Below are 19,295 nucleotides of genomic sequence, written 5' to 3' on the forward strand. Positions count from 1 at the left end.
TTCTTTATTCGTGTCCTGCACTCGCTAGGTCAAGGCTCCAGCTATTAGGGAGGGCAGAGTTTCCAGGTCTCGAGGTAGCAATTAAGCTAGTTCCTAGAAAACTTCTATTGTTTTCCAAGAGTTCGGAGTTATTCTATAAGATAACTTCTGGCACTTGATTTTGTTCTTACGTTTGGTTATCAAACAAATTATGGTAACACTACGGACACATTCAGTTTATGTGAAGTCTTTATTTTCCGGACAGTTAAACCTAACCTAACCTTGTAAACAAGTCAAAACCAAATCGGTAAATTTGATAAAAAAATTTCTATTTTTTTGATAAATAATCCAGAACTTTTCGATTATACACCGATTAATTTCCATAAAATTATTTATCGATACAAATGTATGACACTTTAATTACAAGTAGATAACTCGCCTATACCTCGTCGGTTACACACCTAAACAGAACCGCTAACTTGCCGATAAAAAGTGGTTAACGAACGGATAGCTCGACAAAAAAAGCGGTTCCCTAATAAAAAGTTTCATAAGGTTTATCTTCAAGAGCGTAATGTTTAAGGTGTTTGCAGAATGAAGTATCTTCTTGCGCTTACTGACCGTGGAGTAAATTAGTGCCGCGAGTGGTCAATGACTTTCTTAGAAAAATGCGTCCTTACGACTTATCTTTACCCATTACCTTCGTAAGGAAGATACAAGTCGTATCAGGAAAAGTAGTGCATTATGGACCCAAAGAACAAGATTTCCTTTTCTCTACCCACTCCGTATTCCCTTCAGTCTCTTATTGAGTTGAATCTCAACTTATAACCCTTATCCAAACTCAGCCTTTGCGTGTGATGATCTGAAATGGTAGTCAAACCTAGCACCCATATTGGACTAAGTTCCTGAAGCAAAATTGTGATAGTCTCATAGCCAAACAGCTTGATGTTTAACGAACTTGAACTTCCCGAGGGCACTGGTTCCCTCCATTGCCTAAAGTACGTGCCAGTCGCTTCTTCGATGTGCTTGCTATCACCAATTGGTCACACCAAGTGAACATAAATCGTCCGACCCTGCTTCCATAGGTGGGTTCCGATAAAAGTAATTTTTTAACCGGAGCAGCATATTTCTTCGCTTGCATTTCAATTCGCTGGAATATGTTGATGTCTGCTTGAAGATTGTACAGCTCATCATTAAATCTTCATCGGCTATCGCCGTCGCCAATATGTGGGTACTTAATCTGTGTAAGAACTTTTCCCTTAAGCACTCTTATAGTCCATGATTCTGCACTATATATCAGGACGGGTGCGACAAGTGACTTTTAGAGCATGATTTAACTGATTAAGGACTGTAGTTATTACGTCAGTTGAGACCCGTCCTTGGTGCTCGTGATACTTTTTGGAAGCCTACTACCACCTCTTGAAGATTTTCCTATTGCAAAATATTATTTATTTATTTGCGATATTTATTTATATATATTTATTTAATCTTGACACCTGGACATTGACATATCCGACTTGAATGTGGATAGGTAAAAATGAAAAAGTGTACAGTAACCTGACCTTAAGTGCACCAGTCAATCTGAGAGGCTGCGTTCTTTCTTTTAGTGTTACTGTTTGTTTAATAAGGCTGATACATTTATTTTACAGTTTGCGAAAGTGCAACAGATTTTGATCAACGCTGCTCCATGCATTAAAGTAATCGCAAATATTTTTAGCGGTCAGACTTTAGTCTGTACTACTAAAAAAGAAGCACCAAATATTTTGTATCTCAATTCAAATGGGCTTTGGGTTATCTCTTCAACGAACGACGCTTGCCACGCTGGACACGGTAAATGTGAAACCAGCTGCCGTACTGGCAGTCGTGGACCATTCATATACAGTTTTAGCCTTCAAGTTTATCCATCCCAACCACGACTAAATACATATACTTCCAGGTACATTGTTCGCCTAGCCACTTGAATCGAATTAGATTGCGACCCAAACGTTTAATTGTCAAAGTGAACGAAGCGATAAATTTCCAAGATAACAACGGATTGGCGTGCACGCAAGTAAGCAAATTAACAAGTAGGCAATTTAACATTAACTTTGCAAAACAAATAAAAAATTAAGTATAAATAAAATTACAAACATATGTATGTATAAAGAAGAGACTAGTAATTTGATCCAAAGCAATTTATCGCTTTTTAAGAAGTTACTCCTCTTACTGAAAAATGAATTAGTCCCATATGCACATAGTACATAGTACAAACAATTATCCCAACAAACATTTATGTCACATATCGATAAGAAAACGAATCCAATTCATATGTATATATCTAAAATGGAAGGTAAAAGTACCATTACCGAAGCTGTCGAGAAAGATAGCAGGAAAAAGGGTAAACATTCTAATTGAATTCCACCGTCAATTTGAAATGAGTTTCTCATGTGAGTTTTAAGCTGAAGTGCAACTAAATTCAGTTGTTTAAAATCAATGCAATTTGCAATGTTTTATAATATCAAATACTTTTAATGGGTTCTTAGCTTACACACTTGATAGCCGTGTTTGTTTTAACATGTATATACGTCTACACCTGCGTGTAAAACAAAATGGTTATCATCACTTAGATAAATTTAATGAAATCTATCTATCTGCAGTTATTGAAGGCTCGCATTAGTGGTTCAAAAACTCGCTACAAATCGGGTTGTGCATAATAGCGTAGACATGCACCTCTGTTAGACATAGTGTATAACCTATAGCTGAATCGTGGACAAACACACTTTTCGGTCAAAGAAGTGCAGAAAAGTGTAGACATAAAATGGAGAAACATATTTCAGTTGCAACGGAGTATCCTGCATACTGAAATTTAGCAGTAATAATCTTCTGCGCAACATTTTTATAAGTGCATATAAAGTTATGCACCTAGCAGTCCATATAAAGCATAAGTGCATATGTATATACATATAAAATAAAAACACAGCGAATATGAATATAATTCAAAGGCTTATTACAATAAATTCATATAGCCGATAGCCCTGGCAGCCAGTGCTTTACACAGTGTAATAACTTATTATAGTTTTTTTTTTTTCAATTTTCGCTGCTGCGTTGATTTGAGGTATTTATAAGGGCAGGTTTTCTTTATAATGCTCTTTTTTCCCTTTTAATTTTTTCTTTAGTCGTTTTCACTTCATAATTTTAATTAATACATATGAAGAACTGATAACGCAATTACTAATATATTTTCACAGCCTTTCACTATTTTTTTTTTTGCTTTTGTATAACACTACGGGTAATTGATCATGTCGTACAAATTATCGACAAATGTGGCAACCCTACCATCAACACTAGCAACAACATCAGCACTGAAATCCAGCGAAGAATCAATCTTGCCAATAAATTCTACTTTGGACTAGGTAGGCAACTGAAAAGTAAAGTCCTCTCTCGGTGAACGAAAATCATACTCTACAAGTCACTTATCGTACCCGTCCTGCTACATGGGGCAGAAGCATGGGCCATGACAACAGCAGGTGAAGCGGATTTGGGAGTGTTCGAGAGAAAAGTTCTTCTAAAGATTTATCGACCTCTACGCGTTAGCGATGGCGAGTATCGAAGAAGATTTAATGATGAGCTGTACGAGCTATACGAAGATATCAACATAGTCCAGCGAATTAAAACGCAGCGGCCGCGCTGGCTAGGCCATGTTATGCGAATGAAAGATGATGCTCGTGTTTCTATCGGAACCCGCCTATGGAAGCAGAGGTAGAAGGCGGCCCCTACTCCGTTGGAAGGACCAGATGGAAAACGATTTAAACTCCCTTGGTGTGACCAATTGGCGCCGGTTGGCGGAGCGAAGGAGCGACTGGCGCGCCTAGTTGGACGGCCATAACCGTTTGGACGGTTAAGCGCCAATTAAGAAAGTAAGTAAGTAAGTAAGTGGCAACCCTAGCAAACAGAATATCCAGGGTTAAATAATTTTGTTGTTGTTCTAGCAGTGCTTAGGTCCATCCAATAGGTGCGAACACTCAAATTCAAAATTCGTCAGTATTCTCTAAAGGGAGTTCAAGGAAACTTGCAGAGTCAACAGGGCGGACCAAAAAGAAAGGGGTGATAGAGGCGTTGGTTCCACGTCACAATTGAAAAGATGGTTGGTATCATATGAGGAAACTAAACAGGACATACATTATGCATGTCAGGGTTGATTCTGGATAGGTAAGAGTTTAACCTGTTAAAATATCAAGTTCACAGGTGAGCTAGAGTGACGCGCTTCTCCCTCGGGATATTGCTTTTCTCTTCTGCGAGTTCAGGGTATTTATCTTTAATAACGGTGTTCGCCGAAAAGTTCGTGAGATAGAGGTGCAGCGCCTGTTTGTGGATATCACTGAAACCTCCTTGGTGCTCTTCTTCTATATACATCTTAGTTCTCAGGTGGCATATTTACTCAGATATGACTTTATATACCCTTGGGTGGTGGAACTTCTTCAATCAAATGTCTGTTGGGATGGGATGCCTAGGTTTCTGGGTTGTAATCTTTTTGTTTTTTTTTTTTCATTTCTCTTCCTGATTGGGTGTACTCTCGCCTCGCTATGTATATGGTGTTCTTGGGACATGACGAGACAGCCTTAAGGTTACTCATACTTGAAGAACTTTTTTGTAGGTACCTTAGATAGCTAATATAATCTTGACTCGACAAAATTGCTAACAAAAATTCAGCAGTAATCGAGTCGATTATGATTAAAGAACTATTGCAAATTCAATTCACATTAGGATGCTATTAGAAAAATACATTTGAGTTCACTTTGAAAACTATAATTTTTATTGATTTGATAATTAGGTCCCACTTTGTTATACACAGTTAAGCAAAGCTCACAGAGTATATTAAGTTTGATTGGATAACGGATTTATGGACCTCTACGCGTTTGCGATGGCGAGTACCGAAGAAGATGTAATGATGAGCTGTACGAGCTATACGCAGACATCAACATAGTCCAGCGAATTAAAACGCAGTGGCTGCGCTGGCTAGGCTAAGTTATGCGAATGAAAGATGATGCTCCGGCCAAGAAAGTGTTCCTATCGGAACCCGCCTATGGAAGCAGAGGTAGAGGGCGGCCCCAACTCCGTTGGAAGGACCAGGTGGAAAACGATTTAAACTCCCTTGGTGTGACCAATTGGCGCCGGTTGGCGGAGCGAAGGAGCGACTGGCGCGCCTTGTTGGACGGCCATAACCGTTTAGACGGTTAAGCGCCAATTAAGTAAGTAAGTAAGGATAACGGTTGGTTGTACATATATAAAGAAATCGAGATAGATATAGACTTCCATATATCAAAATAATTAGGATCGAAAAAAAATTTGATTGAGCCATGTCCGTCCGTCCGTCCGTCCGTTAACACGATAACTTGAGTAAATTTTGAGGTATCTTGATGAAATTTGGTATGTAGGTTCCTGAGCACTCATCTCAGATCGCTATTTAAACTGAACGATATCGGACTATAACCACGCCCACTTTTTCGATATCGAAAATTTCGAAAAAACGAAAAAGTGCGATAATTCATTACAAAAGACAGGTAAAGCGACGAAGCTTGGTAGATGAGTTGAGCTTATGACGCAGAATAAAAAATTAGTAAAATTTTGGACAACGGGCGTGGCACCGCCCACTTTTAAAAGAATGTAATTTAAAATTTTGCAAGCTGTAATTTGGCAGTCGTTGAAGATATCATGATAAAATTTGGCAGTAACGTTACTCCTATTACTATATGTACGCATAATAAAAATTAGCAAAATCGGAGGAGGACCACGCCCACTTTAAAAAAAAAAAATTTTAAGTAAAATTTTATCAAAAAATTTAATATCTTTACAGTATATAAGTAAATTATGTCAAAATTCAACTCCAGTAATGATGTGGTGCAACAAAATACAAAAATAAAAGAAAATTTCAAAATCGGCGTGGCTCCGCCCTTTTTCATTTAATTTGTCCAGGATACTTTTAACGCCATAAGTCGAACAAAAATTAACCAATTCTTTTGAAATTTGGAAGGGGCATAGATTTTATGACGATAACTGTTTTCTGTTAAAATGCACGGGATTGGTTTGATGCCACGCCCAGTTTTTATACACAGTCGTCCGTCTGTCCTTCCGCATGGCCGTTAACACGATAACTTGAGCAACAATCGACATATCTTTAATGAACTTAGTTCACGTGCTTACTTGAACTCACTTTATCTTGTTATGAAAAATGAACGAAATCCGACTATGACCACGCCCACTTTTTCGATATCGAAAATTACGAAAAATGAAAAAAATGCCATAATTCTATACCAAATACGAAAAAAGGGATGAAACATGGTAAGGTAGTTGGATTGTTTTATTGACGCGAAATATAACTTTAGAAAAAACTTTATAAAATGGTTGTGACACCTACCATATTAAGTAGAAGAAAATGAAAAATTCTGCAGGGCGAAATAAAAAACCCTTAAATTCTTGGCAGGTATTACATATATAAATAAATTAGCGGCATCCAACAGATAATGTTCTGGTTCTCCCTGGTCCACATTTTGGTCGATATCTGGAAAACGCCTTCACATATACAACTACAACCACTCCCTTTTAAAACTCTCATTAATGCCTTTCATTTGATACCCATATCGCACAAACAAAGTCTAGAGTCACCCCTGGTCCACCTTTATTGCGATACCTCGAAAAGGCGCCACCTATAGAACTAAGGCCCACTCACTATTAAAATACTCATTAGCTCCTTTCGTTTGATACCCATATTGCACAAACGAATTCTAGAGTCACTCCTGGCCCACCCTTATGGCGATATCTCGAAACTGCGTCCACCTATGGAAGATTACTCCCTTTTAAAAAACTCATTAACACCTTTCTTTTGATACCCATATCGTACAAACACATTCTAGAGTCACCCCTGGTCCACCTTTATGGCGATATCTCGAAATGGCGTCCACCTATGGAACTAAGGATTACTTCCTTTTAAAATAACTCATTAACACCTTTCATTTGATACCCATATCGTAAAAACGCATTCTAGAGTCACCCCTGGTCCACCTTTATGGCGATATCTCGAAAAGGCGACCACCTATAGGACTAAGGCCCACTCTCTTTTAAAATACTCATTAACATCATTCATTTGATACCCATATCGTAAAAACGCATTCTAGAGTCACCCCTGGTCCACCTTTGTGGCGATATTTCGAAACGGCGTCCACCTATAGAACTAAGGCCCACTCCCTTTTAAAATACTCATTAACACCTTTCGTTTGATGCCCATATTGTACAAACGTATTCTAGGGTCACCCCTGGTCCACCTTTATGGCGATATCTCGAAATGGCGTCCACCTATGGAACTAAGGATTACTTCCTTTTAAAATAACTCATTAACACCTTTCATTTGATACCCATATCGTAAAAACGCATTCTAGAGTCACCCCTGGTCCACCTTTATGGCGATATCTCGAAAAGGCGACCACCTATAGGACTAAGGCCCACTCTCTTTTAAAATACTCATTAACATCATTCATTTGATACCCATATCGTAAAAACGCATTCTAGAGTCACCCCTGGTCCACCTTTGTGGCGATATTTCGAAACGGCGTCCACCTATAGAACTAAGGCCCACTCCCTTTTAAAATACTCATTAACACCTTTCGTTTGATGCCCATATTGTACAAACGTATTCTAGGGTCACCCCTGGTCCACCTTTATGGCGATATCTCGAAACGGCGTCCACCTATGGAACTAAGGATTACTCCCTTTTAAAATACTCATTAACACCTTTCATTTGATACCCATATTGTACAAATACATTCTAGGGTCACCCCTGGTCCACCTTTATGGCGATATCTCGAAACGGCGTCCACCTATGGAACTAAGGATTACTCCCTTTTAAAATACTCATTAACACCTTTCTTTTGATACCCATATTGTACAAATAAATTCTAGGGTCACCCCTGGTCCACCTTTATGGCGATATCTCGAAACGGCGTCCACCTATGGAACTAGGGATTACTCCCTTTTAAAATACTCATTAACACCTTTCTTTTGATACCCATATTGTACAAATAAATTCTACGGTCACCCCTGGTCCACCTTTATGGCGATATCTCGAAACGGCGTCCACCTATGGAACTAAGGATTACTCCCTTTTAAAATACTCATTAACACCTTTCTTTTGATACCCATATCGTACAAACGCATTCTAGAGTCAACCCTGATCCACCTTTATGGCTATATCCCTAAAAAGCGTCCACCTATAGAACTATGGCCTACTCTCTCTTAAAATACTCTTTAATACCTTCCATTTTCTCAACTGAGTATGTAATGTTAGGTTACACCCGAACTTAACCTTCCTTACTTGGTTTTCCAATATTTTTCGAGTCGTCCTCTAGCATTTGAGAGGGGGCAGTTGTCTAATCTTCCTCTAATCTTTATCTAACTTACATTTTTGCTGGGACGATCATATTTCAAGTGTTTCTCAAATCGTTTTCTAATCAAGTTAAGATTTAGTTCTCTAACTTAGTTTTCGACTAAAGATGAATTGGATAACTACATTAGAAATCTAATGTAAAATCACAATACTTTTCCAACATTAGAAACTGTGTTTGCTGGGTATACTTGTGTCTGTAGAATTAAGGCAAATTTCTTTTATCGTCTAATTTATTTCTTTCTACACATTCTCTTTTTGGTCAACTAATACCAGACACCTGATAAGCTTGCTGCTAATAGCAAAGGTTGCTGAGTTGACAAGCAATTGGCTAACATTGAGCTTCCAAGATAAGTAGATCCAAGAATGTATGAGTTTTTATTTTTGCTAAAATTTTGTTGGGAATTTACCGATTCTGCTTTTCTTGAATTCTGTTTGAGTTTGGTAATATGAATTTCTTATAAACTCCTTTTAAGTTTAAATACTTTACAATTTTCTGAGTACATTCAAACTTGCTTAGGAACCCAATACATCCTCCATATGCTTCCTCCTCTCGTACTTTCTCACATTTCAAGCGCGCTGATGCAAACTTGCTTAGAAAGAATAAGTAAGGAGGTCTAAGTTAGTGTGAAACTGAACATTACATACCCAACTGTACGCCGCTTGAAATGCTGTCGTTGTTTGTTTTGTGTTACAAGGCTGAACTAGAAAATTGCTTAGTCATAAAAGGGGCTGTGCCACGCCCATTTTTTTAAATTTGAAGTTTTTCCTATTTATTGTTATAAACCCATTTGGGAAATGAAATACCATTGACAGAAAGCTCTTTTTTGCAAACATATAGCTTATTTTATTCGTCCACGATCCACTTAAAAATCTTTTATATAAAAGTGGACGTGGTCCTTAACTGATTTCGTTAGTTTTTCTTCAAGTCATTCCCTATAGTAAGGGCAACCCTCTGCCGAATTTTGTCACGACATGTTTAACGATTTCGGATTTATGATTAATAATATTTGTAAAATTGATTTTATTACAAGTGGGCGGTGTCACGTCCATTTTAAAATTTTTTTTTCAAATTTTCGTTAAGAGTCTCAATATCAGTTCACCCGTCGAATCTCAACATTCTAGGTGCATTTTTTTACTAAATAATCAGGTTTTTTGTGTTTTCTAAAATGTTATATATATAAAAAGTGGGCGTGGTTATCATCCGTTTTCTCTCATTTTCAATACAAATCTATCCTGGGTCCAGATAAGCTCGTGTACGAAATTTGGTGAAGATGTCTCAATATTTACTCAAGTTATCGTGTTAACGGACAGACGGACGGACGGACATGGATCAATCAGATTTTTTTTGCGATACTGATGAGTTTGATATATGGAAGTCTATATCTATCTCGATTCCTTTATACCTATACAACCAACCGTTATCCAATCAAAGTTATAATACCCTATGTACAAGTACAGCTGGGTATAAAAATGAGCAACAACGCACTACGAACAGCAGGGAACATTGTCAATTGGATATATGGACTACCTGTACTTAGAATCTTGTTTCGTTTTTTCCTGTTAAAATGCCAAAAAATGTGCGTTAATGAATCGAACTTTTTACTTTGTCTAAGTTGAATGCAAACAAGTTGGCCTTAATTTATCAGATTTCTTAAATACGAAACGATGTTTTGCTGACAGCAGCTCTTAAATTGATAACTTATTACAAAACTTTAATTTAGGTTTTTTTTTTTTAAGTAGATCATTAGAATACTTAAGTTAATGAAATTTTTTCGGATTTTATCTTTGCGAATGTATTTATTCTCTTTGACTAAATAACCATTAGGTTAGGTAAGGTTGAGCAGGCCGGTCCGAGAGTATCCCCCATAGACTTGATGAGCCCGTGGTGCTAGCAGAATTTGTTTGACAACCAAACTGAAAAACTTGATCAAAACCTAGCACTTATCTTATTTAATAACTCTGTACTCTTGGCAAACACTAGAATATTTTTAGGATCTATGCAACTTACTGCTTCTAGATATGACAGGTGTATCTTTCCTTATCTAAACCTATATCTATCCTCCTATATCTAAACCTCTCAAGCACAAGGCACGCGGTTTAAACGTGCTCGCTCATATACTCCTCCACAACGCAATTCATGCGTTTGCTATCACTGACCAAGCCTAATTTTGAAGACATGTGATGCCAGAAGGCAGTGTCGAATCAGAATACCCGTCATGAGTATACATACAATACTCTCTTTTTAACACTTTTATACTAGCTTCACTTGTATGTTTGTAACTCTTTAGGTTAGACGCGCAAAGACACCCATCTAGCGGCAATTATTGAACAAGACAGTGATTAAATAACTCGCTACAAAATGAGTTCTGCTTAATTACGGAGGCACGAATCTCTTTCTACGGCGTGCTTTAGTTTTTTAAACCAAATTTGGTTAGTAATGATAGGAGTCATTTTGTTAGTCTGAGGTTGTAAAACCTACACATGACCTGCGACGCTTTACGGCTTACTCGATGATGTGCACCTCTCGCTTGCAATTAATCTCGCCAATCTAATTGGGAAGTCTGTGGTGCATACTTCTACGGGCGCACCTGTTTTAGTTTCGAGAAAAGGGCGCTGGAACTTCATGTTAGTCCGGAATATAGCGGAATGGTACGAGCGAAAACACGGCGAGCTAAATTATCGCCTCACACAGATATTGAGCGGGCACGGCGGCTTCAAGTAATACCTACATAAGCGTAGAATAGAGGAGGATCCTTTCTGTCCAAGCTGTCCCTCCGAATTGGAAAGCGCAGAGCATGTAATATTTCACTGCCCTCATTTCCACGGCGAAAGACCGTCTGTAAACTGAGTTTTTGGAGAGGAGCCTTCCATTAGGAATTTAGTTCCACGAATGTGCGGACAAATAGATTGTTGGATTGCTGTGAGCAAGATGCCATTTATAGTAATGACGAAATTGATGCATGCTGAAAGGTCTAAGGCTTGGTGTTATCACCTATACTGTGGACGCTGTTTATGAACTAACTGATTAGGCGATTCAATGAGCGACCCGTCAAACTTACGACTTACGCAGATGACATTTCAAATGTCACAAGGAAAAGTATCTTCCAAAGATTATTTCTTTTATGGATCATGCGCTTCGAGATATACATACTTGGGCATCTAATGGAGGATATGATCTTATATACTAAGAAGTACAAGTGCACAAATTGGACAAACCCTAAGCTCGGATGGGTGACCTTGTAGGAGAAACCCTGCACAAAGTATCTATGAACTATTTTGGACACTCAGTTGTGGTGGAAGCTCAACATGAAGGAGAGAGTGAAGAACGCCTACACGGCACTTTATGCATGTAAAAGAATTCTGGAGTGTGCGTAGGGTTTTTTGCCAACAATCTCTTACTAGGTATTTACAGCTATTGTAAAGACTATCCTATACAATGCAGTTTTTGTTTGGTGGACAGCCATACAAAAAATAACTTACCTCAGAAAAATAACTGAGCATGTAGGCTATCAACGCTCGGCACTACGGGAGCCTTGAAACAACACCGACGGCTGCACTGTATACCATTCTGCACACTCCACCTATGAACTTGGTGCCAAAGAACATAACGTTAACAACTGAAACGAAACTAAGTACCTCGGGGCTACTTGACTGCAAACCATACGGTCTAAGTAGTATGGCATCATCAATTACAGGACAAACACACTACCTGAATCCGTATCTGCGCTTCAAAAGGGCTGTTAGTAGAGGTGGATGGTTGGCGCAAGGATACTCAAATGGTGGAAGGGGCGATACTTGTGTTTAACGATAACTGTTTTAAAGTAGTGAAAGGAGTAGGCTCTGTGGTATGCTATGCTGATCAGGAAATAAATAGGTCCTACAAGCTGACAGGCCACTGTAGCAGCTTTTGAGCTGTAGTAATAGCCGTAATCCAAACAGTAGGAATGCTGACAGTTAATAGCTTAAACTGCAGCCGCGTCAACCAACAGCCAAGCCAAGCAGAAATTAAGACAGTTATCTCGTATAGTACAGCATATAAAAGTGTGTTAAAGTGCAAGCAATCCCTGGAAAGAATCAGAATAGAGAGAAGCATACATCCATATTGAGTCCCAGGGTATATGGGAATGGATGGAAATTAAAAAGCGGATGAACTAGCTAAAAAGGTCGCATTCACTCGTAGAGTGCTTCGTCGGCGTCCCAGTTAGAATAAGCAAGAGGCGCAGGCGCAAAAGATTGTGTAGGTCTTACAACCTAACAAAGTTACTCCTATCACTAAAAAGGGATGCGTTTAGACACATGACGGACACTGGAGTCACATGCCTCAAAATTATGCTTGGTCAGAAATATCAGATGTAGGAGGTACGGGAGAAAACGATTCAGAAAATTTTTTACTCATGCCACGCGCTTGCCAACCTAAGACTCCAGCTAGTAGTAGTGATACAGCTGCCAAATCCTAGTCTAGAAATCTTCTTGTGTTTGCCAAAAGGACGAATATTTTCTATAACATAAGTCCTGGTTTTTGATACGAATTTTCAGTTTGGTCGTAAAACCAACTTCTTGTAACACTACAGACTTAACACTGCGGTCTATGTGAGGTCCTCACGAACCGGTCTGTTTAACTTAACCTGAAAGAGGAATAGAAGAGCTTCAAAAATCGAATATTTCTATTACAATTTTACATATTCATTACATTGATATTCATATTATACGATTATGACAAAATCAAACATTTTCTTCCACTCACCTGTCGGACTCGGTGTCAGCGACATCATATCAAAATGTATATTACGCGGCTCAAATGAATAATCCTTTAAAAATGTCAGCTTGGCGCCACGTGTCTTCGCCAAACCCTGCACGGCGGTGTTGATGGCGCGTAAATATTCACGCTTACCAAAATTTGTATGCGGAGCAATTAGTCCTATATTTAATTGGTCCTTATTGGCAGATAAAGTTTTTGTATTACCATTTGCAAGACGTAAAGCTGACGTGCATGGGCATGAATACATTAAAATTGAGCACAAAGCAATGATGGCAATACCAAAATTAAGGAAGGGCAAGCGCAAAGCTGACGCGTTAGACCATAAAAAAATTGGCCGAGATTTAAACCAACCCTTTCGCGCTGCTGCAGCTGTAGACTGCTTACGGGTTGAGTGCGTATTTGCGTGTAGTGTGGAAAAAGTGAATGGCGCGCTTCGTTGAATAGCAGGCTCAAGATGACTGTGCTGATGATAGCGGGGGGTAATATGTATATTTGTCGATTGCTTTGCAAGCTGTTCGCTGCTGACGCAATTTTGTGAATATATTGTTTGAACATTGGGTTTCGCATATAAAGGTGGAGAATGATCTATATAAATATGTGTCATTTTATGCATCAGTTGTTGTTGCGAGTGCCAAGCTTGTGTATATGAATGTAGTTGACGATTGTGATTGTAAGGATTTCCCTCGTTTTGTGCGCTTCTAAAGGAGTTGGATATTAAATTATTTTTACTTCTACTCCCACAGTGACTTCTGCCATTTTTACTTTTGTTCTTAGTGACATGGCCAGCATTATTGTTATTGTTGTTGTCTTTGCTATGTCCCCTCTTGCTTGTTTTGTATGCTTTTGATGGCAATGTCACTTGCGTTGTTTTATTGTTATGTATTTGCGTTGTTGTTATTGCTTTTTCTGAGTGGCATAATTTTTTTTTCGACACAAATTTTGGTTGCGCAATTGACAGCCCTTCGCTGTTGCTTGTTGATATTTTTTTGCTGGTTATATCGGTTTCGTTGTGCCGCTGGTTTATTTTTCGCCTAAATATTAATTCCTGCATTTTGTGTATCGTATGACTCCTTCCGCTGCTGTGCCATCAATCAGCACCAGCTTCCGTTAATTTTGTTTGTTTCGCTTTGTTCTTCTTTTCACTGAACTTGTCTAGTGTAAGGTTTTGTGTGAGCCTTACTATTTCTGCATGTCAAAGCAGCTCCCTTTACTATGTAAAGTTTTGCTGCGTACACAATTTTTATTTATCTAGCCCACATTGTTATCTTTATGCTGCTGTCATCGTTTTCTTTTTTCACAGCGCGCTTTGATTTTTTACTTAAATACCCATCTTCCTACAGCCCATCAATTCATAGCTACGAGCATTTCAGTTTTTTTTAGTATTTTTCTGGTTTTTTTCTATTCTATTTTTGTATGGATGGATTGGGTTAATATAATCAACTCATCATATCTCTTACTTTACATGCCTTTGTCTTACAATTACTTTATTTCACTTTTTTATATATGTAATTATCTTTTCTGTTGCTGTTTCACTTCGTATTTAAGGCTTTAATATGTTTACTCATCCGTTTTTTTTTTTGTTCCTTCTCTGTTTGTCTTGTCTCTTGCTCTCACTTCACTTTATTTGCTCTGCTATCGCATATCTGTCCCATTCCCCTCACATTCCCGCAATTGTGCGCTGTCAGTTGAATTTTTTATCACCACCTCATCTTATGCGTATATTTCACTGCAGCTTCTTCACTTTCCTTTCAGCTTTTCCTTCTGCATTCTGCCATAATTCATTCATATATGCTCTTTCACACATATATGCTCCTCGTTGTGGTCACTATTGCCATCATTGAATAATCGCGTATATGCACGATTACATTTAGGCTTGCCTGATTTTTCTTCTTTCTCTTAGCGAGGAACTTTCGTTGGTTTTTGTTATACTTGGATTTCGTATTTTTTTTTTATGTTTGCTTTTCTCTGCGGTTGCTGTGAGTTGTATGTTCATCGGTTTTTATCGCCTGCATGTTTGTTCGTTGGTCTCGTTGGTATGGGTGTCGTGTTTGTTATATTTGTTGGAGTTTTTAATGGTGGGTTCTAGTTTTATTACTATGCATTATTTTGTTGTATAAATGTATATTCTCAGCTGTCGTATACGCGTAAGTATTTGTGCAGCTAATGCTGCTTTGGGTGGGGCTGCAAACGAAAAGTGAAAACAAAAATACCAACTTGTCAGTGATACTACTCATATAAGAAGCTTATGGTTTGTTTGTCATATACAAAAATGGTAGCTTCTACTATTTATATCATTAAAGCCAAAAGATAATTTTTGGTATCGTATTTGGGTTATTTCCGTACTGATTCGGGATTGTTTCAGGGCCGTTTCGAGATCGATTTCCGACTGCTTATGGATCACTTCGGTATTGGAGATTGTTTTCGGGATCTATTTGGTGATCTATTAAGACTATTTCAGAAACATCCCGGGACGGGTTTTGAGGTCAATCGCTTTGTGACTGCTTATGAATCTTCTCAAATATGTTTTCTGGACCGATTCGGAACTATTATGGAATCGTTTGCGGACTGCTTTCAGGACTATTTCTAGATCTATTTAAGAATATATTCTGGACTAGCTCAATATACTTTCGGAATAAAGTGGGAACTACTAAAGGATTATTTTAGGGTGAATTTAGAACCAGTTTGAGATTATCACAAGACCATTTCGGGAATATGTTGGTGCTTATTTCGGAATCATATCAGGACTGTTTTCGAGTCATATCGGGATTAATTCAGGAATATGTCGTTTTTTTTTTTGGATTTGCGGTCGCCGTGGTGTGATGGTAGCGTGATCCGCCATCCACAACCAAAAGCAACATAAGAATTTTAGAAACAAGTTTAAATTAGAAAAAAAAAATGTTTAGGCGCTGTCGCCCCTCGGCAGAATTTGGCAAGCTCTCCGAGTGTATTTCTGCCATGAAAAGCTCTCAGTGAAAACTCAACTGCCTTGCAGATGCCGTTCTGGGCTGGCATAAAACGTGTAGATCCGGTCCCGCCAATTTGTAGGAAAAATTAAGAGTAGCACGACGCAAATTGGAAGAGAAGGTCGGGCTAAAATGTCTTTTGAGGTTATCGTTCCGAAACTTTGACGGATTTAGAAGAACGTTTTACTAGAACTTCATAATCGATTAACTTCGTTTTCGTAAATACGAATTACGTCTTTATACTTGCTTGCCGCTCATAAAGGGCGGCTATGCACCATGGCGTATGAGTAAGGATTAGGATTTTTTGAAAATTTTGATCAAAAAATATTCAAATATCGTCGCCCACAAACCAGAAGCATGAATGTGCAATTTTTCCGATTTTGTGTTATAGGCCTCGTTATACTACCCTTTAGATTCTCTACATTCTACTTAAATATAGAGCTTCCTACGCACATGGAAACCCCAATAATTTGCATTGCCATTTTCAATTCAATCACACAAAGTTGAGCCAGAAAAATGAATGTGGCACATTGTATGACACATTCGTTGATATGGCTCAACAATTTTTAGGAAAAATAAGATCAGCACACATTCGTATGTTCGAGTGTCGGCGGTATACGTGCCTGAATGTTGGGCACCAACTTGTAACTCACCAAAACTTTTCGAGGTTCACACACAATTGTATGACGATTTTGTTATTTATGATTATTTTACTCAGAGAGCTATAAAACTACCCATGTGATAAATATGCTAGTTGAGATACACAAAAGATTAGCTGTATAAGGTATTCTTCATAAAAAATTATACCGATGAAAGATTTTTAATAGATGAATATCCGAAAAAAGATACTTGCTTAATTGAAGACAAACCGATTTATTCGAAGCCATTGCCTCTTCTCGAATTAAAACTAAAATACTTGAAAAAATTGTGTTAAAAACTGGTTATATCAAAAGAATATCATTCTTTTTATAAAAAAATCTTGAGGGCAACGCTTTACACAAACCCAATATCTCAGCAGATTCTCATTCTGATGAGAATAAGAAATAGTTCTAAGTTTGCAATAATATCTTAAATAAAAACACATTAGTGTATATAAAATTGAATTAAATGTGTAACTTTCTTCATTTACATACATACTTTCGATAAGGCAAAGCCACGGATGTTTTCTCAAGTACTGTGATGCTCCTAATCCCAATCCGCCAACAGAATTAGCTTAGTAGGTATTGGCTTGGCCCTAACATTATTTAAAAATCAATCTGCAGTGATTTTTTTTACGTGTTTTGAGGTTAAGGCCATACCATGATCACTTGGGCCAATTCTTATAGCGTATTTGGATTCAGCGCATTAAAATGTATAGAAATTATGAGTCGCATTACCTGATCCAGCTACTTTTAATTTTTTTGTATAGCTGTGTTAACAAAAAATTAGATCAATTTTTTAAATTTTTCTTGTGCCAGAAAAAGGTATGTGCTAAATCTCGGAAAATAGAAGGGATGCGAGCAGAGCAATTATGTCAGTTGAAAGAGCATAGTGTGAATATAATATATAGATACACCTTTGCATTAGAAACTAATTCCTCTAATTTTGAGGAAGCAATAAACTTTGTTGAAGCTCGATTTCCCAACATTTTCATTTTGGCACATTCATGCTTCTGGCAAGCGGGCGACGATATCGTACCCCAAGTTAATTAAAAACGTTCAAATTTAAAAGCATTTTCTATTCGAAAATTAAAGTATCGTCGGGAGGAAAATGTGCCTCGTGATTATTCATGAATTATCATTTATGATTCATATTTCGAACCGCTTTTTATTCATAATTGATATCATTGTAAATTTGAAATTTTAATTGTTTTAGAGTAATATTTGACCGCTTTTCACAATTATTTTCGGATCATATTGGTATTTGAATCATTTTTGAATACGATTATCCTGCATTTATTCTTCATATCTCATAAAAAATAAGATACTGTGTACATAATAATCTTATCTCATCAGGGGAAGAAAGCATGCGGAAGTGAGCTATTTGAACCAAAGGTAATTCGCAAACAAACTTGGCTGGTATACACCTGCGACTACTGCATCCAAAATCAGCTATAATGGTCAACAACTAAAAATACAATATGGAACGGGATGTTGAAGCCGTATCCAGTTAAGTGTTAAGAGAGTTCCATTTACCTGGGGTTCAAATAGTTCACAACCTTTGTGTTGGTCTACCATTATGAATTTTCTGGGAAACCGCAGGTGGAGTAATGGTTGGGGGCATCTTCGGCTATGAGCAATATTTTTATTATTTCTTGTCTTGAAGAATATTCTTTGTATAATTAATAAAATGTAAATATATTTTTTCTTGCTTCATGATTAAAGAAATGTGTGTATGTGAAAAAAATTAAATTTTCAATGAAAAGTAAAATTTTAACAGGTATAGAAATCATTATTCAGTAACAAAAATTATCGGAAAAAATTCAGAAAGCAAAACGAAAAATGATTATAAATTGTTGGTCAACTAAAGTAAACACATTTGATTCAAATATGATATCAAAAAGTGATTGAAAAACTATATTCAGTTTTTGATCATCAAAAGTATTCATAATTGTTTACTTCTTTTGTTCAGTTTTATGCTAACTCATTATTAAGTCAGAAAGAGTAATCATATTGTATTGATATGTAAATGCTGAGTGGGTTATTTACTGAAGAGCAGTTATCGTACTTTTTCGGTTTTTCGAAATTTTAGATATCGAAAAAGTGGACGTCGCTATATATAGTCCGATTTCGTTCATTTTAAATAGCGATCTGAGATGAGTGCCCAGGAACCTACATACCAAATTTCATAAAGATACCTCAAAATTTAATCAAGTTGTCGGGTTTACGGACAGACGGACGGACAGACATGGCTAAATAAATTTATTTTTTCGCCCAGATTATTTTGATATACAGAAGTCTACATCTATCTCGATAACTTATGCCGTTACGGGGTACCATTATTCGAACAAAATTAATATACTCAGTGAGCTCTGCTCAGCTGAGTATAAAAACTCACTGGGTGCACGTAATACGAACTGTGGTGATAATGAGCCAGTTACTAACTAGGTGTGTTAAACTTTTGTAATACTTACTCTAAGTTCTTTAATTTTAAGTTGAATATGGTTTAAATTAAATCTATTTTTGATATTTAATTAAAAATT

At 37.4% G+C, this 19,295-nt stretch overlaps 1 protein-coding gene across 7 annotated transcripts in view; it reads right to left on the bottom strand.

The window, feature by feature from the left end:
* Positions 1-19,295, bottom strand: part of Nmdar2 (NMDA receptor 2) — a 446,956-nt gene that overhangs the window by 351,662 nt on the left and 75,999 nt on the right. For all 7 annotated transcript variants that reach the window (XM_067784747.1, XM_067784740.1, XM_067784746.1 and 4 more), the window contains one exon: positions 13,137-15,332. In XM_067784747.1, coding sequence (XP_067640848.1) covers positions 13,137-14,202 — 1,066 coding nt within the window. In that variant the 5' untranslated portion in view covers positions 14,203-15,332. The remainder of the gene's footprint in view (positions 1-13,136; positions 15,333-19,295) is intronic.

The sequence above is a fragment of the Eurosta solidaginis genome, chromosome 4, assembly GCF_040869045.1.
Source record: "Eurosta solidaginis isolate ZX-2024a chromosome 4, ASM4086904v1, whole genome shotgun sequence".
NCBI lineage: Eukaryota > Metazoa > Arthropoda > Insecta > Diptera > Tephritidae > Eurosta > Eurosta solidaginis.